This window comes from Sus scrofa, chromosome 1, assembly GCF_054392235.1.
Source record: "Sus scrofa isolate SSC_HxYL_T2T_F1_AM1 chromosome 1, Sscrofa_HxYL_maternal_Yorkshire_Landrace_v2.0, whole genome shotgun sequence".
NCBI classification, from domain to species: Eukaryota; Metazoa; Chordata; class Mammalia; order Artiodactyla; family Suidae; genus Sus; species Sus scrofa.
The window spans coordinates 76558595-76586339 of NC_139383.1; the positions used below are offsets into that span (position 1 = coordinate 76558595).

The following is a 27745-nucleotide window of genomic DNA, read 5'->3' on the forward strand; positions in this document are numbered from 1 at the left end:
CAGTGAGTGGTTGCAGTAGTGGCAGAATCCCGTGGAGTCGAGGAGCAAAACAACACACGTGACTCTCAGCCTCAGCTATGGGTTAGAACTCTGCAGGTTATAAGTAAATACTGATGCCAGAGCCCCATCCAATCCCCAAAGATGCTCATTGAATAGAGGTGGGCCAGGTATCAGTAGTTTTTTTCAAATCTTCCCAGGTGACTTTAATATGCAACTCAGGTTGGCAGCTACTGACCAAAATTAATAAATCTATAAGAGACATGGAGCAAATATTTAGCAGTTAGTGAAAATGAAATTCGGGCATGCAGCCATGACCACTTTCTCAAGAAACCTCTAATCTTTCAGTCTTATAATGTTGGGCTTTAGATACGTAAAATGCAGAGTTAAACTAGAGTAATCGCTTACACCATTCCAAATAGGCAATAGTCATACAGAGTATGAACCTACCTACAGGAAATGCAAATGCTGCAGGATCTAACCCATGGGCATAAGGAACAACTGTGTATACTTAAAACTGTTGTAAAAATGCCTGAAATACAACTATTCTGGGCAGCCATTTTCATTTTTAACCATTAAAAACGTATTCCCCCTCTTCAAAATGCCATTTTATCATAACATATTATTCCTCACAGATCATGTGTAATGAATACATGTGTGAGTGTGTGGATGGGCATGTGTATATGTGTGTATTTTCAGTCTACCTGAGCTTGCACATGTCTCAAAAAAATTTAAACAGAATTCAAAACAAGTGCATTTTAGGCACAGAAACTCCAAAACCTCAAAAGAATCCCCCACATAATCCACACACCTGCTATCCAATTTTTATTTCTAGCTAGTTCTAAATTTTCAAGTGTACCAATTTATCTGAATTCAATACAACAACACCCCCTGGTGGAATTCCATAGAAAAGACTCCACCGTTGATTTCACTTGGGAAATTTAATACTTTGAAGGATGATGTAGATCTTCTGGTACACTGGCATACATGCCCTTCTCTCCATCTTTCTCTCGCCCAGCACAATGCTCTCTTCAAACAAATTGTATGCAAGAATTCAATGAACAAAATGGCAAGAATGGAGCTGTCCTAGAGGCTTTCACTTTCCCATTCTCTTTGCCAACCCCATAACTTCCCCCTAAGGTGTCTAAAATAAAACTTATTATTACAAAACATAAGCCACAGCCCCCCAAAATTAAAATTAGGATTACATGGAGTTCCCATCGTGGTGCAGTGGTTAACGAATCCGAATGAGAACCATGAGGTCTTGTTCAGTGGGTTAAGGATCCGGTGTTGCTGTGAGCTGTGGTGTAGGATCCCGCGTTGCTATGGCTCTGGCGTAGGCCAGTGGCTACAGATCCGATTAGACTCCTAGCCTGGGAATCTCCATATGCTGTGAGAGGGGCCCTAGAAAAGACAAAAAGACAAAAAAAAATTAGGATTACATATATTTCTCCCAACCTTCCTTACCTTAATGAATGAAGCGTCTCCTTTCACCATTCACTCAGCTAAAAACCCTCCTGAGTATTCATAATACACATAGATCAAAGCTTAAGTCAAAAAACCAGATTAGATTTATTAATTCAGCAATTCCCAGGCTCATTTTATCATGAGACCCATTTCCACGCCTCCCCAGTACTTTTTAACAACTTGCAGAAAACTCTTTGGTTATATTTCATTCAGAGTGATTGTTCCATCTTAATTAGCAAATTAGCTCTTTGGCTGCACATGCTATTCAATCTTCAAAAATGCTTAGGCAAAATCAACCATCCAGTGAGCCAGCTCTCAATCATTTGTGGTAATGGAAAGCATGACCCTTAGGTGATTGACCCCAGACAGCTACTGAGTTGATGCTGCATCCGTAGACCACATCATCCCTGTCTTCTGCCATCAGTACCAGCTGAGAGGAAGTAGAGGGTACCACTAGTACTAGCAGCAATCATGCTTTGTCTTCCACTAAACAGAACAAGCATGAATTTTATGATCAAAGGTGTAATTTCAAATGATTATAGTGTTCACTTGACTATAACTTATGAGCCTCATGGGCAGCTCTGCAACTGACAGTGAGTGAAGTGCTTTCCATATATTATCTCCTCCTATGGATGTATCAGCCCAAAAAAATGTCAGAATCCTTCATCCGTGGGAATTAGCATAGACCCTTAGACATGAGATATAAAAGAAATCTTACTTTATAAAAAGTATTTTTAACAAAAATAGAGCTTAATGCCCTATGTCATTAGTACTACACTTGAGTCTGGTACTAAATTAGATTAGTACTAGTCAAGTTTATTGATACATATCGCATCCATTCTAATTTTGAAAACAAAGTCATGTTTAATTAAACTTTCCCTCAGTGGGAAAGTTATTTGAATCTCTTCTGCTGCTTAAATGATATGCTGATTAATATTCTGGGGCCATCTGCTGTTGTTTCATGTCATCTACAGCTTTGATTTGGGAGCAGGGGTCCTGAGGGCTTGGACACACTCGCTCACCAGCCTGGCAGCCTCCAGAGCAGTGCCCCAGTGCATGGCAATGCCCCCACTTCCGTGACCATAGTTATGGACCACAGGCAGCCTCTGACTGCCCTGGACCAAGAGCTCTTTCTCCAACCGCACGCCTGGCCTAGAGGGCCTCAAGCCCACCTTCTCCCTTATGTCACAGGCTCCACGGAGAGAGGGCTCGAGGGCGCAGCATCGGGAAAGAATCTGTTTGCTGATTTCTGCATTTGGGGACAGATTCCAGTCTCCTTTTTGTCTAGTTCCACCCAGGGTGACGTTGGCTATACCAGGGTAAATATAAGTCAGCCCACTCCCATCTCGGATAAAGTGCTTCACCCAGGGAGCCTGTACTTTGAGCACTTGGCCCCTCACAGGGAAAATCTCCATGTCTCCTACAAGCTGCTTGCTTCCAAGGCCTGAGCAGTTGACGACAATGTTGAAAGATGGGTGAAGCTCCCACAGGTCTTCTACTCGTCGGGTGAGTACCAGGCCCCCACTTCCTTTCACCCTGTGGAGGAGAAGGAGAGACCATAGGGTGAGTCTTAGCAGCTTCCTGCTCCACTCCTTACAGAAGTGACAGACAGGAAGTCAAAGACAAAACCGAGGTAACCTTCAATGAGCAAATACCTCCAGAGCTCCCTGGGCCCAAGCAGGCCAGATTCTAACTGATTGCCTCATATCCTTGGAAACCCGGGATCCTGAAAGTTGAACCTAAAAAAAAAGCCTATTTCAAAAATTCAAAACAGGGAGTTTCTGTTGTGACATAGCAGTAGTAAATCCATGAGGATTCGGATTGGATCCCTGGCCTCACTCAGTGGGTTAAGGATCTGGTGTTGCCGTGAGCTGTGGTGTAGGTCGAAGTGACAGATGTGGCTTGGATCTCGTGTTGCTGTTGCTGTGGTGTAGACTGGAAGCTGCAGCTCTGATTGGACGCCCAGCCTAAGAACTTCCATATGCTGTGGGTGTGGTCCTAAAAAGAAAAAAAAATCAAAACAAAGCAAACTATATGCTTCACTTACGTTTAATGGAGTTCCTATGTCATTCTAGATGCTAAACAGATATCAGGTTAACCTGGTATTTTAAATACCCAACCATTTTTTTATACCATTTATTTAGCCCTTAAATTTACTGCCTTGGACACTTTGTTTTATTTTATTAATTCTTGTGTGTTCTTTTGTATCACTCTGGTTTCCCTAACAAGGTGGTTGGAACAGGGCTCATCTGAACCCCCCCCCCCATGTCTACTACAGGGATGTCAGCATGAGAGGAACACAAAATATTTGCAGTCAAGGGACTACATAATAGTTGTAATTGGTAATAATTTTTCAAACCAAATACATTAATAATGAAATGTCTAATCTAGGTCCTGTAATCTTTTTCTAATAGTAGTAAAATACACTTAACACAAATAATACCATTTGGACCATTTTAAAGCATACAGTTCAATGGCATTAAGTTGTACACATTCACATTTTTGCGTAACCACTGCTATCATCCATCTCCAGAACTTTTTTCATCTGGCAAAACTGAAATATGTACCTATTAAACAATAACTCCCAGGTCCTATAATCTTATTCATAGCTCACTTGTAGAATATAGGAAACGTGATGTAAGAAAGACTGTCAGCAACTCTGTACAGCAGATGCAGGTTGAATGCCTACATGCAAGGTCCTGCTTAGAGGCATTGAATTCTTCCCCAAGACTGACAAAGGAGCTGGGAGACAGAAGGGTAAATACTTGGCAAGACGAAGTAAGTTCCAAATGAGAGGTGAGGTAGAATTGGAGTGCATGGGTTTAGGTCTCAGTCACCTCGCTTTAGCTTTGGGGTCTTGGCCAACTCATCTCATTTCTCTGACCCTCAGTTTCCTCATCTGTGTCATGGAGATGACCCCTCTCTTGCCTGCTTCAGAGATGACTATGAAGTTCAAATGAAATGGTGGGTGTGATGATGCTTGACAAGATAGGAGCACAACAAATTCTAGGGGGCCGATGCAATAAATGATACATTTCTCAAGGGAAGAGACTATGTCTTATGCTTCTTACTACACCTATGACCCAGCTCAGTGCCCAGTACCTAGTGGACTTGACATAAATGTTGGTCACTACTAAAGACAATATGAAATCCTGGTTTGGGTAGATGAGGATGAATTCTATATCGTGGCTTAACTGGGCCATGGGGCACCCAGATATTTAGCAAAACTTTATTCTGGGTGTTTCTGTGAAGGTACTTTTGGATACAATTTTAAATTGTAAAAAAAAAAAAAAAAAATGCTTAAATTGTAAAGTCGATTGCCCTCCTTCACGTGGGCCTCATGCAACCAGCCAAAGGTCTAAATAGAAAAAAAAGGCTGATCCTCCTCCTGCCGGACTGCCTTCAAACTGGGACATGGGCTTTTTCCTGTCTTCAGACTCAAACTAAAACATTGGCTCTTCCTGGGTCTGCAGCGTGCCAGCCTTCAGACTGGAACTACACCATTGGCTCTCTTGGGCCTCCAGCTTGCCAACTCACCCTGCAGCTCTCAGGACTTGTCAGCCTCCATGACAGTGTGAACCAATTCCTTAAAATAAATCTCTTTAGATATCATTTTTTTTTCTATTTGTTTCTCTGGAGAACACTGGCAGATATGGAGCAGCACCACACTGGCATCATCTCTTTACAACTGCCACATTTTAAGCCTGTTCTAAGGAGAATCTTGGAAGGGCTGACACCAGAAATGCAGAGTGCTAGTACCCTACCCATGCCTGAGAAAGCAGCAGTGGTCATGCCAGCAGCTCTGAGCACCATTTGGCTTTAATGCCAGATAAAGAGATAAAGGCTTACAGATGTAACAGAATCATGGTTGCCAAGGTTGAGGGTGGGTGGGGGAGGGAAAAAATAGGAGTGCAGAGTTAGCAGATGCAAACTAGTAAATACAGAATGGATAAACAACAAAGTCTTATTGTATAGCACAGGGAACTATATTCATAAAAGAGAATATGAAAAAGAACATGTATATATGTATAACTGAAATCACATTGCTGTGATTAATATTAACAGCAGAAATTAGCATAACATTGTAAATCAATTATACTTCAATTTAAAAAAAAAAGACAGGTTTCATGCTAAAGAGAAGCATAAGACAGAAATTTCCAGGACATAAATAAGAGGTGTCTGAGAAAATGCTAAACAACAGTTTGGTGTGACAATTGATTTTATCCTAGCAAGGAAGAATGCTTTGAAGAAATTTTAGTTTTCTATACCTACTCCCTCATTGAGATGTTCAACTGAGCCTTGTATTAAGATCAGTGAGAAGGTGGCTCTCCTCTGACCCTGGTACCCATTTCTAGAAAATGCTGCAAGTTGATGAGAATGAAAAAAGCCCATTGCTACTTTTAACTGCATCATCTTCCCTGACCACAACATCTCAGATGGCTATTCTGTAAAAGAACAGCACAGGATTATATCCCTGGCTCTCCAGCTTATTGTCATCTGGCTGAAGGGTAAGCTGCCATTGAGGGGTGGGGGGCAGCCTGGGCAGGTCTACATCCTCTCAGTTTCTGCGCCCCACCCCCTACCCCCACCTCTGAGGTATCTCCACCAAGCAAGAACCACTTGAAACCTCTAGATCAGAGTCATTTATTATTCAACAAACATTTTCTAAGGGCCGGAACTGTGTGTGCCAAGCAATGCTAGGCCAAGAGAATTCAAAGGCTTCCCCTTGCTCTGAGACCATGTGAACAGGTAGTTCACGGACTGTTACACACAAGCTGTCACTTAAAGCACCAATGCTCCAAATAACAGAACCCAAATTCTAAGTGGTGGCACTTTTAATCTCTGCAACTTTGCCTGTTATTCTGAAAATCCATGGAAGGCAATGTGCTGTTTACCTAAGAAGAGGAAAGCAAAACAAAGATTCTGGCTACCATCCCCACGTTAAGGCTGATCAGGACCTATAAAGTCAATGGATTCCTTCCTGGTGTAACCAAAAGTGATTGAAAGAGAATGAAGCTGAAGCTACTGCCTGGTTGGTGCTTTTTCTAAGTAAAATAATTCACAGAAGTTAAAAATATTTAATGTAGCCCATTTTATAGCCACAAGTCTTCAGCTCTTTTAGTGGAATAAATAGGTTGGGAGCTTAAAGTATGTTATTAAAACATATTATAAATAACTTTTAAAATAACAATTTTAAAATAATAAAATATATAATAAATGTTAGGATAAAAGATGGGTGTTCTTAAAGGTAAAATAACTATGTAAGGTTTTTTTTCTAACACTAGCATAGAAGAAAAGTAAAATGGAATTTTGTGTTAATATTGACCATCTGTTGCAGTGTTTATAATCTTGAAAAGAGTTAATACAAAGACTGTTTAAAAGAGTATGGGGGGCCCTGCCCTGTACCAATCATCTGACCTTGGTCAACTGACTCAAGTTCTCTAAACTTTAATCCTCCGTCTATAATTCAGAGATAATAATACTGATCTCCTAGGCTCCTTGCAAATAAGAAATGAGACAACATCTGGAAATAGTCTGGAACAGTGCACAACGCATTACAGTTGTTCAATTAAAAAAAATTTATGAGAGGAAAAAAAAAGGATTCAGGGATATGCTATGCTACTGTAAAATGCAAGACCCAGTATCTCATATGCCTGCCCCCAACACCCATGTATCACTTAGGTTTAATTATGTTTTATAGCCTCTAAGCGTGGTATTTGGATTGTTTTAAATGTTTCTAATTAATCATTATTTGAACATTATCTTGGCTTTGCTCTTCATAGATTGTGGATTCCATGTGTTAATCTTTAAACATTGTGTTGTGTGTTCCAACCATCCTAATTAGAATTTTTCTGATTCAGAGACATAAGGGAATTTACTAGCCTTAGGATTTAAGTGAATTTCTCAAACTCATTGAGCTTGTCTCCTCAGCTCTAACTGTAGGGATAAGACTGCCAAGCTCACATGGTTTTTACAGCAAGTATATAAGAACTCAATAAAAGCAAAAGTCCTTCTTTTCCATTTCAAGGGTGCTCTGCTGATGAAGCTATTGATGAAAGTCCACTGCTTGCCTAGAGACTTCTTAAATTATCATAGTGATGGGCTACTGGCTCCCTCCCAGGCCTCTTACCCCAGGAGGAAACTTACTGAGCGTGCCCAGGCACCGGTCATCCCCAGTCATTGTTGTACACCCTGTAGACAATGCACCAGGACAGCATTAGGAAGCTCAGGAGAAAACTGTACCTGGAAGCTGGATGTTTAACTGGCTGACCAGATGCCTATAAGTTGCCTTTATGACCATATGAGGTAGTTCTTCTGGAGGTTTTTAGTGACATGGCTGGGGTATAAAAAGCATGGCGACTTTCCTCTTGCGGCTTTCCACAACTGAGCAAGACCTCATCCTGGACAGTGAGAACACTGGTGCTCCAATCTCCCATGAGAAAATGGGGATGGAGTGACTCAGAAGCTGTGTCCACTAAAGAGCCCCATCCCCCTGTCCTCTGGTCATGACCTTAAAACTGGAGAGTGAATATTTTTACCAGGTCTAAGAGTCAGCCCTCTGCAGGACTATATCAGCCTGATGAATAAACACTGTGGGGGGCGGGGGGGGTGTTGGTGTTGTCTTCAGTCTGCTTCCTTCAACTCACTGAGAGTTTTAGTAAAGGAGGGAGACTGAGCCAGCCATGCCCCTGAGAAGGATGGGGATTTGCACTTTTTACACACACACAGTTACACACTCCACCTCCAAGGGGCAAAGGAGAGTCCTCTTTCCCCCTCCCTTCTCTGGAGACTGGAGACAATTCCTGCACCCCACCTCCCACTACCTGCCACAGCCCACACCTCGTGAGAGAGAATCCCACCAGTCCTAAATGGGGAGGAACGGGTTCTGGTGTAAGGTGGGGGCAAAGTGCAGGGGAAAGGCAGGTCTCTGGTGAGCTGTCTGACAGCTCCTGGGTGGCAGGAGTTACAGGAGGGAGGAATGGACCTTGGAGTAGATGGCAGTACAGAAAGGGGGTGCAGCCCAGCGGAGACAGAACGAGGAGGGCAGCAGAGCCAAGATACCGCCCTGAAACCCAAGCATGCCTGGAATGTGCTGATGGGAATTTAGACCCTAATTGTGTGGGGAACCTAATGAGTAGAAGCTGGAAAAAAATTTTTCGTTTTGTCATTCACAATGTCTAAGTGAGGAGTTTCCATCATGGCGCAGCAGAAACAAATCCAACTAGGAACCACAAGGTTGTGGGTTCAATCCCTGGCCTCACTCAGTGGGTTAAGGATCTGGCATTGCTGTGGCTGTGGTGTAGGCCGGCAGCAACAGCTCCAATTAGACCCCTAGCCTGAGAACCTCCATATGCTGCAGGTGCAGCCCTATAAAGACAAAAGACAAAAAAAAAAAAAAATCTAAGTCACTTCTTTCCAGCTAAGTCAGACATGTTAGCACTCCATTGTTAACATTTTTAACAGCTGGTACCTTTTTTCTGGGAATATTATCCAAATAGGTCCCTGGGTTATATAAATATAAAGCAAAAAAAAAAAAATCTCTTCTAAGGATCTAAGACAACGTTGGGGTGATAACATAAGGTGACTGTGTGAAGAGGCTTTCCCACAGAGCAGACTGCTTTTAGAAAATCTGTGTCCCAGCCAAGGAGAGTGGAGGGGGAGGGGATGGCACACTGCCCTTCCTCAACTGGCTTCTCAGACTGGCTGGCATGTCCTAGTCAGAGGGTGAGGGCCAGGGGACGGGTTCAGGAAGAAGGGAGGAGATTGGGGCCTGAGCAGGGCTGGGGTGATGTCTGGGGGTCAGAACTAGGGATCCAATGTCTCTCTCAACCTCTGCATGGAGCCCAACCCAGTTCCACTCTGACTCCAGGAAAGACCAGTGACTGTGGGACGCATCTACAGTTTAAAGCTTGTAGGAATGAAGAAAACAGCATTGATGTTTTACATCACTGTGTGAGGAGAGAAACAGGGAAGAGGTAGGATGCCATTTTTAAAGATGTGGAGAGATGCAAGGACAGCCAGGACAGGATGGTGGTCAAGGACCTAGAGGGGAGAGCAGGCTCTCCATGATACTTTACATAAAGAACTTATTAGATGTGGTCAAATTATTGCGTAGTATGTACGTAATAACAGACATAGTCAATTTAAAAAATTAATCCTTGCAGAGTTCCCACTGTGGCGCAGCAGAAACGAATCCCACCAGGAACCATGAGGCTGCAGGTCTGATCCCTGGCCTCGCTCACTGGGTTATGGATCTGGCGTTGCCATGAGCTGTGGTATGTAGGCCAACAGCTGCAGCTCCAATTTGACCCCTAGCCTGGGAACCTCCATATGCTGCAGGTGCAGCCCTAAAAAAAAAAAAAAAAAAAAAAAAAAAAAAAAAAAAGTTAGCTATTTCCAGTCTATTTGTCTGAAAATGAGAAGAAAAAAAAAAAGAAGAAAACTAATTGAAAATCTTAGTTGGCAAATAATGCTATGCATGTAGATTCAGGGGGGGAAATCTACCATTTATTCCTAGTGACACTTAAATATAGTTATACCTAAAATAGCTTCTCATTGTCAGAATTTTTAATGCATTTTAAGTTTACATAGCAGCTAAATATATATCTATGTAATTCTCTCTCTATATATATATATATAATTTTAACTCAACAATATTACCTCATAGAATGACCATAGTGCTCCTTCATTCCATTGCAATGCATATTCTAATAAAATAAGTTGCATTCCATTTCCCTCTTCTCAGAAGATCCATCTCTGCTTTGTCCTTTCCACAAATTTGTGTTAGTCAGTCTAAGCCGTGTTCAGGAGCAGAGCAGCTTCTAATTGCTTTGGGGAAGGAGGTGTGGATGAGGCCTGGGGGTTCTATGGGCAGAGTGGTCCAGAGGGGAGTAGCCATGCTCCCTCTGCAATTGTCTTAGAGCCATTGCACCACAACCAGCCTCCATCTATTCCCTACTAACCTTACCATCATCAGAAAAAAACAAACACCCTCATTTTCCACCTTCCTGGCCAGTGCCCTCTCACCTTGTCCTTGCATAACCAGGGAGAAAAGGGGCACTCACATTAGACCTTTGCCTGAGGCCAGCATTTGCCCATTGCTCCTCTGGTTCGGGGCCAGGGCAGACTCTGCAAGGAGGAGGGACTCTCCAGTGGGCACAGGGTGGATTGGGCATGGGGGAGCAGGAGCTCTGCTGTGCAAAGGCAGGGACCTTTGCAAGTTGGACATTTGTAAGGCAGGGACAAACCGTCACATGCCTGATGCACAATCCACCTTTCTGTCCAGCCACCAAGGAAGCGGCATAGGCACTTCTGTGAGTCAGGCCAAGCAGCAGAACAGAAGCTATAGGAGATGAGAGACTGGGACTCTCCCAGGGAAAGTAACTGAGAGGACTTATTAGATGAGTGGGAAGAAAAGTGCAGGGAGAGAAGCTCAGTGTGGTCAGTCCTATGGTCAGTCTGGGGCCTTATCAGGGCCACAGAATAATGCAGGGCACCAAAATTATAGGGCCCCCAGCACCAAAACAGGCACCCAGCAGTCTGCATGTCACCCAAGGCAGGACAAGCCTACTCTTGTTCAGATTATTTATTTAGGTAAGATGCCTGGAGAAGAGACAGGTTCAGTTGACTTACTGGCTCTATGATTCATTTCCTGGAAGGACAAGTACAAAGCAGCAGAATATGACTCCATTGGCCAAAGATATAAAACATGATCTGCACAGCTGATTAAACCTCAAAGGGTTTTGTCTGTTTGTTTGTTCTGAGTATTATCAGATATGTTCTTTTCTTTTTTTTTTTTTTTTTGAGAGGGGGATGAGGGTATTTTGGATATAATTAATAAACTGGGGGATGATTCCTTCTGTTCTTTGAAAAATGCTAACAGTCTAACTTGTGGTTAAAAACTTTTTTTTTTTTAATCTCCTGGAAATGAACATTATTTCAGAAAGATGGAACTCAGATTGAAGGCCTTGTTGCCTGGCTTGGAGAGTGAGATGCTCGTTTTGAGTCAGAACACTGTAGGCTGAACACTCACACTGTGTAGAAGGGGAGTAGGAGGTGGCATAACAGAGCCTGGGTGTGAGGAACAAGCAGGGATTGTGTGGCTCCCCAGCTGGTCCTCCCCGTGGTGGAGAGTGGGTGGTAGCCTACAGAGTGAGCCCCAGGGGTGCCATGCCCTCACCAAGACACTGCCCCGCCTCCCACCTGGCCTGAAATCTTTAACCCGAGAGGCCTGCTTTGGGCTTAGAGGAGTCCCAGCTCTATAAAGCCTTCTTCAGGAGGAAAAGGACGTGTGAACCTCTTCCTCCTCCACATGGGCCTTCCGGTCAGATGGCAGGCCCTGAAGGAAGGGAGGACAGCTAATTTTTTTTTTTCATTATTAACCAACTTATTATTTATTTATTTATTTATTTATTTTTTTAAGGACATCTAATCTTAACAGAGAAGAGCCCTTCCCCACACGCTATACGTGCTGGCCCCGCCCGGGGGCAGGAGACATGAAGTGTCACAGTCCTAGGAGTCCTGCAGGGGGCGCTGCTAGGACAAGGGGGGTCCTGCAAGGGGCGCTGCTAGGACAAGGGTCTCCTCTTGGCTTCCCTGCAGTAGACTGTGTGTACTGTCTGCCTGAGTCACTCGGGTCCCCACCCACTCTTATGGTGGACGTGGATATCCAACAAACGGACCTAAAAAGACCTCCCCAGGACTCTCTGAGGACATGAGCAGCCCCTCAGGCCTCTTCTTCTTGACTCTGTCCCATAAAACCTGACAGGAAGCAGATGCTCCAAGGCACGAACCCTCGCTGGCTGGTCATCAGGCCCGATGGTATTGCAGTCAGGAGGTGGCTCCCACTGGCACAAAGTACCACTTGCTCAGGGTTATTTTAAGTAAAGTAAAATGCTGACAGCAGGCTCCCAACTAATGAGAGGGTATAGGGATTTTTTCCAGGCCTTCATCCCACAGTTAGAGATTAGGCCTGAAAATAAGATTATTATGGAAATAAGGGGCCTGTTTGCTAGAAGGTGATACTTGAGAAGCAGGCAGTACAAATTGCTCAGATAATGTATGTTTTTCATGTGAAAATGACTGAGGGCAGCCTGAGTAAAATATGTGTATCAAGCTCTGCCACTTTGGCGTTGCCTAATAATTTCCACCTATTTGAATTTTAAGATAAAATATATGATACCTCAACGATCAATAGCATTAGCACTTTCCATGTTCTTTTTCCAGGCATTTTTATGATATAAGGAGAAAAAGGCAGCACGACATAAGCTTGCCACTCAGAAAAGATGGTGATGCCCTGAGACTGGAATGTTGGCTGATGGGTAACTCCATCATATGATGTCTCAAGTGTTCATTTATCAGCTGATATAACAGTGGTTTAAATTTAGCATACACACAGAGGTTTGTGGTCCAGTGAACAAGGCATGAAACTGTGGGTTTTATGAAACTGGAACTCAAAAAAGAAAAATGTCCCGGATAAATTGCTAAGAGGTAAAAGTGAGACAAGTGCTTATAAAGCTACAAAAATATATCATGATGCCCCTGAACACATGTCTGCCAGACTTAGACTCCCTCCTCTGTGCTCCCATTCCATCCTCTTACGTCTGTATTTAACCTCCACAGTACATGTTACTATAATTGTTTACTTTTTTAATTTTTTAATTTTTTATTTTTTGTCTTTTTGCCTTTTCTAGGCTGCTCCTGCAACATAGAGGTTCCCAGGCTAAGGGTCTAATCGGAGCTATAGCTGCCGGCCTATGCCAGAGCCACAGCAATGCCAGATCCGAGCCGTGTCTGTGACCCACACCACAGCTCACAGCAACGCTGGATCCTTAACCCACTAAGCAAGGTCAGGGATCGAACCCGCAACCTCGTGGTTCTTAGTCGGGTTCATTAACCACTGAGCCATGACGGGAACTCCTGTAATTGTTAATTAATATGTATATCAATACACACACACATACACCATAACCGCCAATAGACTACGAATTCCTTAAGAAAAATGATCATATTTTTCCTTCCTTTTTGACAAGCTTCTAGCATGGTCCAGATATACATAGAAGTTCAACGAAGAATTATGGAATTAATTAACTATATCAACTAATTATCCCACATATGGGACCAAGTCGTTGCCACTGGTTAGCTCAAGTCACTTGTCCAACATTTAAACAATAATTTGCACTGTTTCTATTCATCTACCAAATACACTGATTTGGGGATTAAAAGGGCCAAAGTTTCACAACCCTCAACATGCATGCAATCTCCAGACAAAACTCAAGAGAGATTTATTGCTTTTGATGTGTTTCCTAACCAACTGGAAACAGAAAGTCCTAAAAACCAAGCCAAAATGCAAGTTCATGAAATTGGGGGCTGAACTTGGTGAGGAAGCAATTACCTAATTTAGATAAGTCCTCTGTTTTAGAGTTCTTGTTTAAAACAAAATAATGGAGTTATTTTCTTTATACTAATGAGGAAAATATTTCAAAAATCATTTATAATAAGCCTAATATTCTCTCGCCCAAAGAACAAGAGTCAATCATATCATTTTATAGCTGGAAGCGTATCCTCCAAATGTCTCACTTTACCAATGTGGAAACTAAGAAACTATTTCATTAAGGAGGTCTTACTGACAGAGAGGGACCAAATTGTGCTCCAAGCTGCAAAGTGGAAGCAGCAGATGGACGTGTTACTCACTTGGGTGTGACACTCTTTGTGATACAGGTAGTGTCTTCATTGCTTTGCAAAGCCCCAGCCATTTATGAGCAATGAGACAGAGTGCACAAGAGCTCTGAAGGACCGAAGAGAATGTTCAGTATCTATTTTATGAGACGCTATGAAGTTATTTACAGCTCTGACAGACAAAGAAAGCGAAGAGCCACTTCAACCAACCTTTTCTCCAACCAGGGGAGGTAGGTAGGGCCTTCACACTTCAGGGTTGTAAAAGCCTGACCACACACATGCTGGGGGAATTTCTTCAGCTCATTCTTAGTCATCTTTCGAAATCCCAGCACCACATCAGCCCAGAATGGCACTTCTTCAGTAGGAGCGCTCTGAAATATCTGCCAACTCAAACACAATAAATAGAAAATTTTCCTGAGATATTGTGAAACTCGTAGTGAATCCCATGCAACAATTTCTAAAGCGGTTAAAAAGGCACACTTGTGGAGTTCCTGCCGTGGTGCAGTGGAAATGAATCCAACTAGGAGACATGAGGTTGCCCTGGCCTTGCTCATTGGGTTAAGGATCCACATTGCCATGAGCTGTGGTGAAAATTGCAGACGTGTTGCTGTGGTTGTGGTGCAGGGGGGCAGCTACAACTCCAATTAGACCCCTAGCCTGGGAACCTCCACATGTCTTGGGTGCAATCCTAAAAAGCCAAAAAAAAAAAAAAAGCACACTTGCTATATACCCACACAGAGGAGAAAAAAAAAATCTATTCTGCTATTCTCTTTTGGGCTCAGATTACTCGGTAGTAAATTTTAAATGTGTTGGGGAGGTGGTTGGAATGAGACATTTTAAAAGTTGCATGTCTTTTAAAGATTGAATTTAATTCTAAAAAGCTCTTGCCCATATTTTCTTCATTTACTTATAATGATGCATTCTTTTTCTTTTTTAGGGCTGCACCTATGGCATATGTAAGTTCCCAGGCTAAGGGTCAAATCAGAGCTGCAGCTGCCAGTCTCCTACACTACAGCTCACGGCAACGCAAGATCCTTAACCCGCTGAGCAAGGCCAGGGGTCAATCCTGCATCCTCACAGAGAAGATGTGCTGAGCCACAACAGGAACACCTAATGATGCATTTTTAAGGAATTTTTTTCTGTTTTGATAATGCTTTATATAAACTGTAAGCAAACCATCCGAAGTTTAAAGGTCAGCCTCAATTCTGAACAAAATATCTAAGTTGGAACAAGCGCTGGTGGGGGTACAGGAGACAGGGGCGTGAATTATGAGTTAAGCTGTAGATCATCACATTAATTCTTGATAAGAGAAGCCAGGAGTGGTCGGGAGAAGCTCTGTTATTCAGTTATGGTTGAGGGTGATGAGGTTGTTAACAAGAAACCTATAATCATCCTCCCAAGAGCTGATAGGTGTATGTTTGGATTTTTAGGTATTGGGTTCTTTTCATCAACAGGAATAAATGCTATAAAGCATGGCTGCTCTAAAATAGCAAGGAAAATCATTTGAGTGATGCACTTGGTTGCTAATTATATGGTCATTAACATACAGGAATTTATATCTCCAAGCAATTCATTGAACTCAGTTCCTGGGGAAGGTATATTGTTTGTTGCAGTTGCAGGTCTCTACCCTGGCCCTCTTGCTGTCTCATTCTGCACACTTTCCCTGGGCTAGATTGCCCTCTCCCCTGTCTTTACCGTCATCTATAGGCCAAACACTCAGAAGGCTACATCTCCAGCCCTCTTCTCTCTCCTACGCTCCAAAACCAGATCCAGATCCATGCTGCCTACTCCTACTGGATAGGTCTACCTCCATGCCTCAAACTTTTTTTTTGGTCTTTTTGCCATTTCTTGAGCCGCTCCCGTGGCATGTGGAGGTTCCCAGGCTAGGGGTCGAATCGGAGTTGTAGGAGCCAGCCTACGCCAGAGCCACAACAACGTGGGATCCAAGCTGCATCTGCGACCTACACCACAGCTCACGGCAACGCCGGATTGTTAACCCACTGAGCAAGGGCAGGGATCGAACCCGCAACCTCATGGTTCCCAGTTGGATTCGTTAACCACTGCGCCATGACGGAACTCCATGTCTCAAACTTTTATGCCATGCCCACTTCTCTTTCACTACCTCTTTCCTCTGCCACCCAGGGCTAACTCCAGAAATCCAGTAATCATCCATCTCTCCTCTCTCACCCTCTACATGCCATCAATTATCAAGTCCCATCAAATCTCTGAAAGAATTTCTCAAAGCCATCTATTCTCTAATCTATCCCATGAGCATCAACACCTAACATATCCCACCCTCATCTCTTTCTACAAATTTGTTCTCCACACTGCAGATAGAATGTTTTTGAAATGAAAATATGATCAATTATTTCACTGTGTAAAATCCTTCAATGGCTTCCCCTTACCCTAGACTTTTTTCAGTCCTGCCCACATGCTGTAGTCACCCTAGATTCAGGTCTATGCGTGTACTATTGGTTCTACCTGGAATGCTGCCCCCTTCACTTGTATAAGGTCAGCAGACTAAGCTACACTATTACAGTTGGTCTCCAGTGAAACATCACTTTTCCCTGGGTGGCTTCTCCTAACTTCCCAGAGCATGTTTATCCCTCCATGACTCACACCTTATTTGTAGCTCATTAACTTTAGGACATTCCCTACAGGACATAAGCTACAGGCAGGCAAGACCATGTCTGTCTTCACTAAACAAATATTTATTGATGGAGCATGGTGGAGGATAATGTGAGAAAAAGAATGCATATCTATATGTATGTGTGACTGGCTCATTTTGCTGTACAGCAGAAAATTGAAAGAACAGTGTAAACCAAGTATAATGAAAAAATAAAAATCATTAAAATACTAAAAAAAAAATATATATATATATAGAGCATTTGCCAAGCAATACATAGTAAGTTGCTCATTTATATTTCCCTAATTCCTAGAAAAGTGACTGATACTGGTGAATGCTGAGTGATTTGTTTTGAAGAAATGAAGAGATGAATAAGGCTTACACTTATGCCAAGGTACACAGGACATTTATGACCTTATCGTCACTAGACTGATTCAGATCCTTTTTGGAAGCAAGTGGGATAAAAATAATTCACATGAGGAAAATGAGTGACTTTTTAAGAATAGCTTATAGTACATTATTTTTAATATCCTCAATGGTGGCAAAGCCTTGCTCTTGAAAGAATATTTGAATCTCGCACACAGCTGTTTCCAAAAATTGCTTAGAACCAATGTTTGTGAATAAGGTTGTGTCAATATTGGGTTTAGACAAAAACAATGTGTGACCAAAGAACAATGTTTCTATGTGGCTTTTCAGCTGGCTCTGGAGACAGTAGTTACAGTTTTAATCCATCTTCAGAAAGTAGAGAAGTAATGTTACTCCTTTAGATAGGGACTTTGGGAAACCAGTGATGCCAACATCTTTTGGTATTTGTGATCGTGAGGGAGGCCAAGAAGAGGAAAAGGGTAAAAATCTGCCTTAGATGCAGGTATATTCACCAGCAGATAATGTTAGCTGATAACATGACCTCTAAAGATGAGATGGGATAATTTTTTTTTAAACAAAAGATGCAGTGGTTTTGAGAACTTAGAAAAGGCGGACATCCCTCTCTTCTTCAGAAGGCTATAGCTCCTGGTTGTGTTAGCACATAGGATAACACAGAAAATATATGTGTTATATCATAAATTAAAAGTAACAGAACGCTTATAGTGATCCCTGTTTAAGAAAATATGGAAAGGAGTGCCCATCGTGGCTCAGTGGAAACTAATCTGACTAGCATCCATGAGGAAGCAGGTTCAATCCCTGGTCTTGCTCAGTGGGTTATGGATCCGGTGTTGCTGTGAGCTGTGGTGTAGGTTGCAGACATGGCTCAGATCTGGTGTTGTTATGGCTGTGGTATAGGCCAGCGGCTACAGCTCTGATTCGACCCCTAGGCTAGGAACCTCCATAAGCTGCAGGTGCAGCTCTAAAAATACCAAAAAGAAAGAAAGAAAGAAAGAAAGAAAATATAGAGAGATTTTTGTCATATTCTAAGTGCCAGTTTGTGTTAGAAATGTTTAGTAGGATTTATTTTAAACTCTTTTATTTTGCATTTCTTCTGAAATCAGATGTTAAAAATCAAATAGAAGTGTGCTAACCTGGAAAACAGTATGGAGGTTCCTCAGAAAAGTAAAAATAGATTTAACATTGATCCAGCAATTCCACTCCTGGGCATCTGTCCAGTGAAAACCATGACTCAAAAAGACACACATACTTCAATGTTCATTGCAGCAGTATATACAATAGCCAAGACATGGAAACAACCTAAATGTCCATTGACAGAGGAGTGGATAAAGAAGATGTGGTACATGTACACAATGGAATATTATTTGGTCATTAAAAGGAAAGACATAATGGCATTTGCAGCAACATGGATGGACCTAGAACTTATTATGTTAAGTGAAGTCAGTCAGACAGTGAGACACCAACATCAAATGCTATCACTTACATGGGGAATCTAAAAAAAGGACGCAATGAACTTCTCTGCAGAATAGATACTGACTTACAGACTTTGAAAAACTTATGGTTTCCAAAGGAGACAGATTCGAGGGTAGGGGCATGTGCTGGGGGTTTGGGATGGAAATGCTATAAAATTGGGTTGTGATGGTCACTGTACAACTATAAATGTAATGAAATTCATTGAAAAATAATAATAAATGAAATAAAAAAGTATGCTAAGCATTTCAGAAATATTTTTTCCCAACTATATCCAATTTCTTGTGATAGAACATGATGGAGGATAATATGAGAAAAAGAATGTATTATGTGTCACTGGGTCACTTTGCTGTACAGCAGAAATTAACACATTGTAAATCAACTATACTTTAATAAAAAGAAAAAAATTTCTCCCAAATGACACTTTAAGAGATAACTTTAGTGACCTATGAAATTTACTTTTTTGAAGCAGCTTATTCTCCCAGGGCACCAAATAAATAAGATGTGCCTATGCCTGGGGCCTTTGCACACATTCCAATATCACACCTATCTGCTTTCCTTCAGCCTCATCATCCTCATATAACACAAACTCAGTGTTTACTATATTTTTTTACCTGTATTTATAAATCACTGCATAATCCCTGAGAAAACTCAAAATAGCATTTGCGTTGAGAAACTATAATGGTTGTTTATTGTTTAAAAGTCCAACACTATAACTTGTCTTTCTTGAGTTCTTTGCTGTAAAGCCTGAAATATACTAAATCATCTCATATCTTGTTCAGCCCTCTGCTCACAGTAGGTACTAGGTACTATTTTCTCTTGAACTCTAAAGTCTGTTAAGATCATTCTAAATTCTAAAATAATTTCAAATTTCCTTTCTTACCCAGACACCAGGAGAACGCCAGCATCTTTGGCTTCTGCAGAATTGGCGATTGCAAACAGGTGATCAAAGGTGTCTTTAAACCACTGCTTCTGCTTGTGAATGGGTGTGTCTGATTGTGGAGAAAAGCAAAGCAGAACAGAAAGGAAAGTGATGACAATGACTGTGCTTCAGGGAAGCTCCTGCCTAGAATCTGGGGAAAACCAAGGAAGCAGGGAGGAATAATTAGATAAAGTACCACATTGCGGTGGAGGACCTGTCAGTGACCAGAGTTTTGTGAGTTCGAATAATGATTAATCAACGATTCAACCAATGAGGGCAAAATCTAACATATGGGTCACCTGGAAAGGGGTCTTTTGCACTAGACTATTCCAGAGGCCCTTGAAATGCCCGCAATCAATCTAAGCCAAGTTCATGGCTGAGGCATCCAGCTGGCCATAGTTGAGATACCTGAGATAGGAGAAATAATCCAGGGCCTCTTTCCTGGGGCTGAAAACATGACAGGAGTCAAGGGAAGATCTGCAGAGCCCGGGTCAATCAGATCAGAGAACAGACTGTGCATCAGCAGGAAGCCCAGGTTGTTGACCCTCCTGATACAAGGAAACAAGGCCTGCATTGTGGAACTGAGCTCCCTACAGCCCACCCAAGGCTGCATCACCTCCATCCCCCTCCACTCCATGGGATCTGGACCAGCTCCAAGCAGCATTCCTGGGGTTACCAGGGATGTGCAGGGACCATGCCCATCACCACCTCTCTGTCAGAATCCTGTGACCAGATCTCCCTTCCCCCCAGGCATCCCTACCAGAGCATAAAAGATTGGACCCAGACAGTTCTGGAAGGGTTCCAGGACTGCCAGGCAGGAAATAAGGGTCAGGGTTCAAGCCCCAAAATAATAGTGTCCAGTGTAGGCAGAGAGAACAAGCATAGCCCAGAGGCATAGACAAATCCAACTGTGGATGAAGTATTTGGCCATCCGATCCCTGGGGGAGGGTCATGAGAGAGAGTCCAGGCCAGGGACTAGGGAACAGTAATCCTGAGGGATTACTGTTTGGGGAGCTGCAGAGGAGATGGGGGAGATGAGCAGAGAAGATCCTGGGTCAGCTCTGCTTGGAGACATGTCCTTGGAGTTCACTAGAGATGAAAAGGCCCCTGGAGGCATCCTGCTTTCAGGTGAATGAGGGCATTTAGGTAGCAGGTTTTATTTTTATTTCTTTGTCTTCTGTCATTTAGGTAGCAGGTTTTATTTTTATTTCTTTGTCTTCTGTCTTTGTTTTATGTCTTTGTCTTCTGTCTTCTGGCATATGGAGATTCCCAGGCTAGGGGTCTAATCAGAGCTGTTGCCGCCAGCCTAACTCCAGGGCCACAGCAATGCCGGATCTCGCAACCTCATGGTTCCTAGTCAGATTCGTTTCTGCTGCGCCACAGCAGGAACTCCGGTAGCAGGTTTTAAAGCAATTTGCTTTTCAGGAGGCAATAAATATTTCTTTAATAGTGTGTCTGTGCTGTTGTCCTCAAACATGTCCCCATGTGAACTCAACACAGTCTCAAAAATGCAGGCTGGGTCTACTGGTTTAGAAATGAGGAAATAAATAATCAGCTGCCAAGAAAACTAAGTTTGACTTTACATGGGTTATATGGAAACAGTCTAAGCCAGTGGATGAGGCTGTATCGAAATGCATCTCCCTGTTCCCATTCCAAACCTTAAGAAACAAATAGCAACTGCTACTCACACACTGCAAAAGCCATCCCCTAATTCCAATTCAGCGGTGGGTGAAGCAAGCCTGGTAACCTAATTCATGCTCAAGTGCTGTGTAAAAGAAAACTAGCCACAGTAGCAGTAATAACAATAGCAAATGCTGACATAGAACTTCCTACATCCCAGGCCCTGTTCTAAATGCTTTACATGTATTAACTCATTTAATCCTCACAACCACCCCAGGACAGTATTGTCCCCATGTAGTAGGGACATTTATAAGAACAGAAGACTTTCACAATTGAGGTTGGTCTGAAAAAAAGCCCAAAGAGAAAACCAAAGTCTATCCAGGAGCACCAAAGAGAAAGACTCTGATCTGGGGGCCCCAGCCACCCAGCCAAAGGGTGAGCCAGGCCCTCAGTGGCCTGAGTGAGCTCTCAGGTGAGCTTCCGTCTTTGAAGGTGATTCCATGACTACCAGGCAGCCTCCTCACCACTCACCCAGGCCTGATGTAGGCAAGGGTACACCTGAAAGATGGACACAAGGACTCTGGTCACAAGAAAGGTGTCCCGTGTGAATGTGCATCCTGCAAACATACCAGCCTCCTGTGCTTGCTTCCTACAAGGCAGCTCCCAGGAAGTACACCAGCATCACTGATGAAGACAAAGCAAATTTCCTAGACGGTGATGCCAAGGCCACTGCCCTCCCCTGCTCCCACCCTGGCAGAAGACGGGTTTATTCTGGAGTTCCTGGCATGGCTCAGTGGTTAATGAATCTGACTAGGAACCATGAGGTTGCAGGTTCGATCCCTGGCCTTGATCAGTGGGTTAGGGATCCTGTGTCGCTGTGGCTGTGGTATAGGCTGGTGGCTATAGCTCTGATTAGACCCCTAGCCTGGGAACCTCCATGTGCTGCGGGTGTTGCCCTGGTAAAGACAGAAAGACAAAAAAAAAAAAAAAAAAGAGAGAGAGAGAGATGGGTTTATTCTCTAAGTGAAACACGGGGTCCCTGGACAGGAAACACCACGCACAGGCAAGGCAGGGATATCATAGTAAAAACAAGACTGTAAAGGAAACACAGGCAACTGGTTGCTGAGACCCCAGACCTCTTCTCCCCCTCCTTCTAGATGCTGCTAGCCAGGTCTTCACCCACCTCAGCCTCTTCTCCACAGACCATGAATCACCAAAGACAAACATAAGGACATCAGAGTTTCCCCAACCAAATAGCACTCCCACCTCACTCCCGTGAGTCTCGAGGAAACAAGTACTACACAAGGGCTCGGAAATTCCCATCAGCTGTTTAGCATCCTGCTCTTAATTGTCAACAGACAGGTAAAGATACCACATGGTCAAGGAAAACCTATAACCTGAAAAATGAGCACATCAAACAAAAAGCAACACAACTTGGAGACAACAGAAACAATGCAGGGCAAAGAAACTTCTAAAACTACTACCGATGCTTTTAGAAAGATAAGATATTGCAACTATAGAACACAAAGAGTGTGTGGTAGCAAGGGAAATTAAAGAGAACAAAAAAAAAGAGCTTTGGAATATTAAAAATGCTATACTAGAAATAATAAATACAACAGCAGCAAGGTATAATGTGGAGAAAACCTCCCAGAAAGTAAAATAAAAAGAGATAGAAATAGGAAGGGGAGGAGTCCCCGTCGTGGCACAGTGGTTAACGAATCCGACTAGGAACCATGAAGTTTCAGGTTCGATCCCTGGCCTTGCTCAGTGGGTTAGGGATCTGGCATTGCCATGAGCTGTGGTATAGGTCACAGACACGGCTGGCTCGGATCTGGCGTTGCTGTGGCTGTAGTGCAGGCTGGTGGCTACAGCTCCGATTAGACCCCTAGCCTGGGAACCTGCATATGCCACAGGTGTGGCCCTAGAAAAAGACAAAAAAAAAAAAAAAAAAAAAAAAAGGAAGGGAAAAAAGCCAAGAGGCCCCGAATTACAGCCATTCCAGAAAGAGAGGCAGGGACAGCAGGAGGTAAGAGTCAGCAATTAACTCAAAGATTGCATCTTGAACCGAGAACATGAGTTTCCAGATTAAAGGGACAGGGCAATGTTCATCCAGACTGCTGGGGTTTTTTTTGGTAATAATTTATAACCATTTGGCTGCTTAAATTATGTGCATGTATAACTTTGATACAAAAATAAAAACTAAAAGGGGAGTAAAGAGAGTGGAAATGAGGGAGAGGAGATAGTGAGTATATATTTCACTAGTTGCAAAGTGATTTTGTTTCCTATTTAATGCTACTTCCTCCTCCTCCATTTCATATGAAGAATACAGAATGGAAAGGATGCATTTGAAAATCAATGCATTTTTAGGCCTGAATATGTACTAATGGTTTTTTGTTTTTCAGGGTTTTTTTGTCTTCTGTCTTTTTAGGGCCACACCCTTGGCATATGGAGGTTCCCAGGCTAGTGGTAGAATCGGAGCTGCAGCCGCCAGCCTACACCACAGCCACAGCAACTCAGGATCCGAGCCGTGTCTGTGACCTATACCACAGCTCATGGCAACACTGGATCCTTCACACACTGAGCGAGGCCAGGGATCGAACCTGTATCCTCGTGATTACTAGTCAGGTTCCTTAACCACTGAGTCACGATGGGATTGCCATATACTAATGGTTTTTATTTTATTTCATTTTCTTCATTTATAATGATTTTTATTTTTTCCATTATAGCTGGTTTACAGTGTTCTATCAATTTTCTACTGTACAGCAAGGTGACTCAGTTACATATACATGTATACATTCTTTTTCTCACATTATCATGCTCCATCATAAGAGACTAGATACAGTTCCCAGTGCTATACAGCAGGATCTCATTGCTTTTCCATTCCAAATGCAACAGTTTGCATTTATTAACCCCATGGACAAATGGTTTTTAAATTGGCTTAGAAGTGAGTAGAGTTACCAACTGTAGTAGCCATTAGGGCTATTTATCAAATACTCTGGCTTTCTGCCTTCTGGGAGCCTTATAAAATTGCACTTCCTGGAGATCCTGTTGTGGCTCAGCTGTAACGAATCCGACTAGTATCCAGGAGGATGTGGGTTTGATTCCTGGCCTCGCTCAGTGGGTTAAGGATCCAGCATTGCCATGAGCTGTATGCCACAGACGTGGCTGGGATCCCACATTGCTGTGGCTGTGGTGTAGACCGGCAGCTACAGCTCTGATTCGACTCCTAGCCTGGGAACTTCCATATGCCAAGGGTGGGGCCCTAAAAACAAACAAACAAAAAAATTGTACTTCCTGGCCTCCTGAGGGGTGGGAGCGTGTAATTAGCACTGGCCAATGAGCTGTCATCAGAAGTGATGACTGTTGCTTCCTAGCCAGAGGCTTTCATTACCAAGGCAAGACCCCACCCCCACTCTGCCCCCCAGAGCTCTCACCCCCCAGCTACAGGTACTGACCACATTCAGGACTGTGGCTGCTTCATCAGCTTAGGTCCCTGGGTGATGAACCGTAAACTTGCTGATGCTCAATCAACATATGGCATGAGCAAAAACAAACCTTTGCTTTTAAGCTGCTAAGATTTGGAGGTTCTTTTTGTCCTGTAGCATAATTAAGCCTTTCCTAACAGATGAACCAACAAGATGTTAAAGGTTCACCTTGTACTTATATTCACATCCAGTTGTCTTTGTCAACAGAATTCCCACAATACCATTCTAACATCTATCATAGCTGACAGAGGAGCAAAAATCCCTCTCACCTGGATAAACAGGAGGAATAAGCATCCCGGCTGCCACATCACTTGTAGTCTCAGGAGTGAACTTGTCTGAAATGACTGTAATGGAGCATCCTGGTACCAATTTGAAAATGCACACAGCAGTGGAGAGCCCCATCACACCGGCCCCCACAACTGCAATCCGTACTGTATCCATGGGCCTGTGAGGAAGCAAAGTGTGAGCTACATACTTTGTTTTAAAGATTATTCCATCCAGGACAAAGTCTGACCCTGAGAGTTATTTCCTTGGATTTGTAGCCTCTCCAAACATGACCTTTCCTGCCAGCATTTCTTGAGATAAAGACAGCTCCTGGAGTTCCCGTTGTGGCTCAGAGGTTACAAACTGGACATAGCGTCCATGAAGATGCAGGTTCAATCACTGGTCTTGCTAAGTGGGTTAAGGATCCAGCATTGCCATGAGCTGTGGTGTAGGTCACAGATGTGGCTCAGATCTGTCATTACTGTGGCTATGGTGTAGGCCGACAGCTGCTGCTCAGATTCGACCCCTAGCCTGGGAACTTCCATATGCCACGGGTGAGGCCCTAAAAAAGGAGGGGGAAAAAAGAGAGAGAGCTCCCTCTAAGTTCTCTTCCCATTAAATGTCAGAGTAAAGGCAAAAAAATCTCCATGGAGTTGAGACATCAGCATAAACCAGCCTGGAGTTGCCTTTAGAACATAGGCCAGGTGAGTAGGTCTGCATTTGAAGGGAGATTTCTACTCATTCCTAAACCACTTTCCCTATGGGCACAGCCCAGGGAAGTTTGATGAAGTAAGCTGGATGAACAGAGCAGCAGAGCTGCTTCCAGAAACCTCCTGAGGAGCAGCCACTGAAGGGCATGACCCATAGGCAATTTAGAACCCAGCTCTTACTGATCACAAACTAGTTTTTAATTATAAAAATGTGACACAAAGTCTGAGCAACCAGACTCGGCATCTCTTTTCCTGCTCCCCACTCTAATGGGTGAAAACCTTCCCTCCATCCTCCCCCTGACTCCCCCCACACACACCCCCTCTACCCCTGTCCTGAAACCTCACCCTTTGAGAGCAGACTTTCCAGATAAGGAATGTGGCTTTCTTCGTGGGCTCAAGTTCTAATTCTATACCCTGGGCAGTGACTCCCAGTCTCCTTGCCTCAACTCCCTCATCTGTAAACCAAGCTAGATGAATTCTTTTTTTTTTTTTTTTTTTTTTTTTTTTGGCTTTTCAGGGCCACAGGTGTGGCATATGGAAGTTCCCAGGCTGGGGGTTGAGTAGAAGCTGCAGCTGCTGACCTACAGCACAGCCACAGCCACAGCAACATGGGATAAGAGCTGCATCTGTGACCTACTCCACAGCTCACGGCCATGCTCATGGATCCTTAACTCACTGAATGAGGCCAAGGATCGAACCCACATCCTTATAGATACTAGTCAGGTTCATAACCCACTGAGCCATAATGAGAACTCCCAAGCCAGATGAATTCTTTATTAGCGCCTGTGGATGGTAAATAAGAGAGACCCACTGAGGTTGTCATATAAGGAGGGGTTCTTCTAAGACTTCATATGGAAATGCAGGGGACAGATATTCAGAGGCCTGGGCTGGGCATCCTGAGACTAGAACCCAAGATGGGAAGCAGAGGGTTGACGAAGGCTCGATGCCTTTCTACTGCCTCACCTCCAAGCAGCAGGAACCCCCTGAGCCCTGTCCACTCTCAGCTTCCCTGTTCCCTATTCTGTCCCTGCTTATCTTCAGTCCCTGCTGTTAACCTTTCCTTAATAGGTCTCAAGTAGAAACTCCAGATGGAGAAAATGCAATTGGTCCAGTTGGTCATCACTTTGCCTTCTGAACAAAGCTCCAGCACCAGGCCAGCTTATTGGGGTAAGGCAGGCTGTAAAGCTGCCCTTGGCACAGTTGCTCTTCCCTGTCCAATCAGCGGCAGCCAGAGCATCAGGTCATGTGGTAAAAATCATGGCCACCTGCCCGTAAAATTCACTTTTCCTCAGGAGGGGGCAGGCGGTTCCCTCTGCTGTGCACAGGGCAAGGGTGACAGGGTCGGCTGCCAGGGCTCTCTTCCAGCTCTGATGGTCTCCGGCACAAAGATACTTTAATGTCCTCCACTGTGATTTTGTGTCTGTTATTTCTATTTCTCAAGCCGTACAAACATTTCCTCAGCCGTAAGTTTATCTGACTGCTCCCCAGTGGGCTGGCTAGCTGAGAAGGAGCAGGATTGCCAGGCGGGAGAGAAGCGAAGTGAAGGGTGCAGGACAAGGGGCAGATCAGTGGAGGGTGGCCACCCTGAGGAGCGCAGCCTTGTGCCTGTCCCCTGCCACGTAGAAAGCAGGCACCTATCCCCTTATGACTTTCTTATTTCACAATGGCCTCCCCTCCCCAGCAACTTTCTCAAAATAGCTCTAATAAGTTGAGAGAGAAAGGAATCTGTGGCTGAGAATATCCAGCTATCGGGGAAGAGAAAAGTGACCCAGCAAGGTGAGTACTGTCTGGCCTGGAGACCTGTGAACCACTGTCACTTGATCCCACTAGGACACGCTCCTAAATTCCCAGAGTAGGCTCAGAACCACCCCTGAGCCCAAAGCAGGAGGATTCAAGTACCTGTCTTTGAGAACGCAGCCTTGGCACCCACAGAAGGCTCTGGCACCAACTCTTGTTTTCCCAGTGAGAGGCTGGTCTAGTTCCCTGAGAGGCAGGAGAAACAAAACTGCTTCCCATTGGGGAATTTATTAAGGACAGTTCTTCTAACCTTAATTTCCATTGGTCCTCATGCCTGCGTCTCTGTCAGTTATTCCTCTGGAGAAGGGAGTGATTGACCTCATCT

General features: G+C 43.6%; 1 protein-coding gene across 4 annotated transcripts; it reads right to left on the reverse strand.

Annotated features, from left to right (window-relative positions):
- Positions 1-1545: 1545 nt before the first annotated feature.
- Positions 1546-27745, reverse strand: DDO (D-aspartate oxidase). Of its 4 annotated transcripts, none has more exons than XM_084957657.1 (5): positions 27523-27587; positions 24919-25094; positions 19506-19695; positions 14353-14529; positions 1546-3000 (listed from the first exon to the last, which is right to left on the reverse strand). In XM_084957657.1, exons 4-5 carry the CDS (start codon positions 14454-14456, stop codon positions 2433-2435), a joined length of 672 nt encoding a protein of 223 aa, XP_084813783.1. In that variant the 5' UTR covers positions 14457-14529; positions 19506-19695; positions 24919-25094; positions 27523-27587; the 3' UTR covers positions 1546-2432.

Excerpts from the sequence above, each read along its gene's own strand:
- DDO (XM_084962810.1), bottom strand. The coding sequence starts at position 14,720 with ATGGCAATGTGGATCCTTAACCCAATGAGCAAGGCCAGGGCAACCTCA. Across the intron at positions 3,001-14,352 it reads CTCCCCTGGTTGGAGAAAAG|GGTGAAAGGAAGTGGGGGCC; the intron begins GTTGGTTGAAGT and ends TCTCCTCCACAG.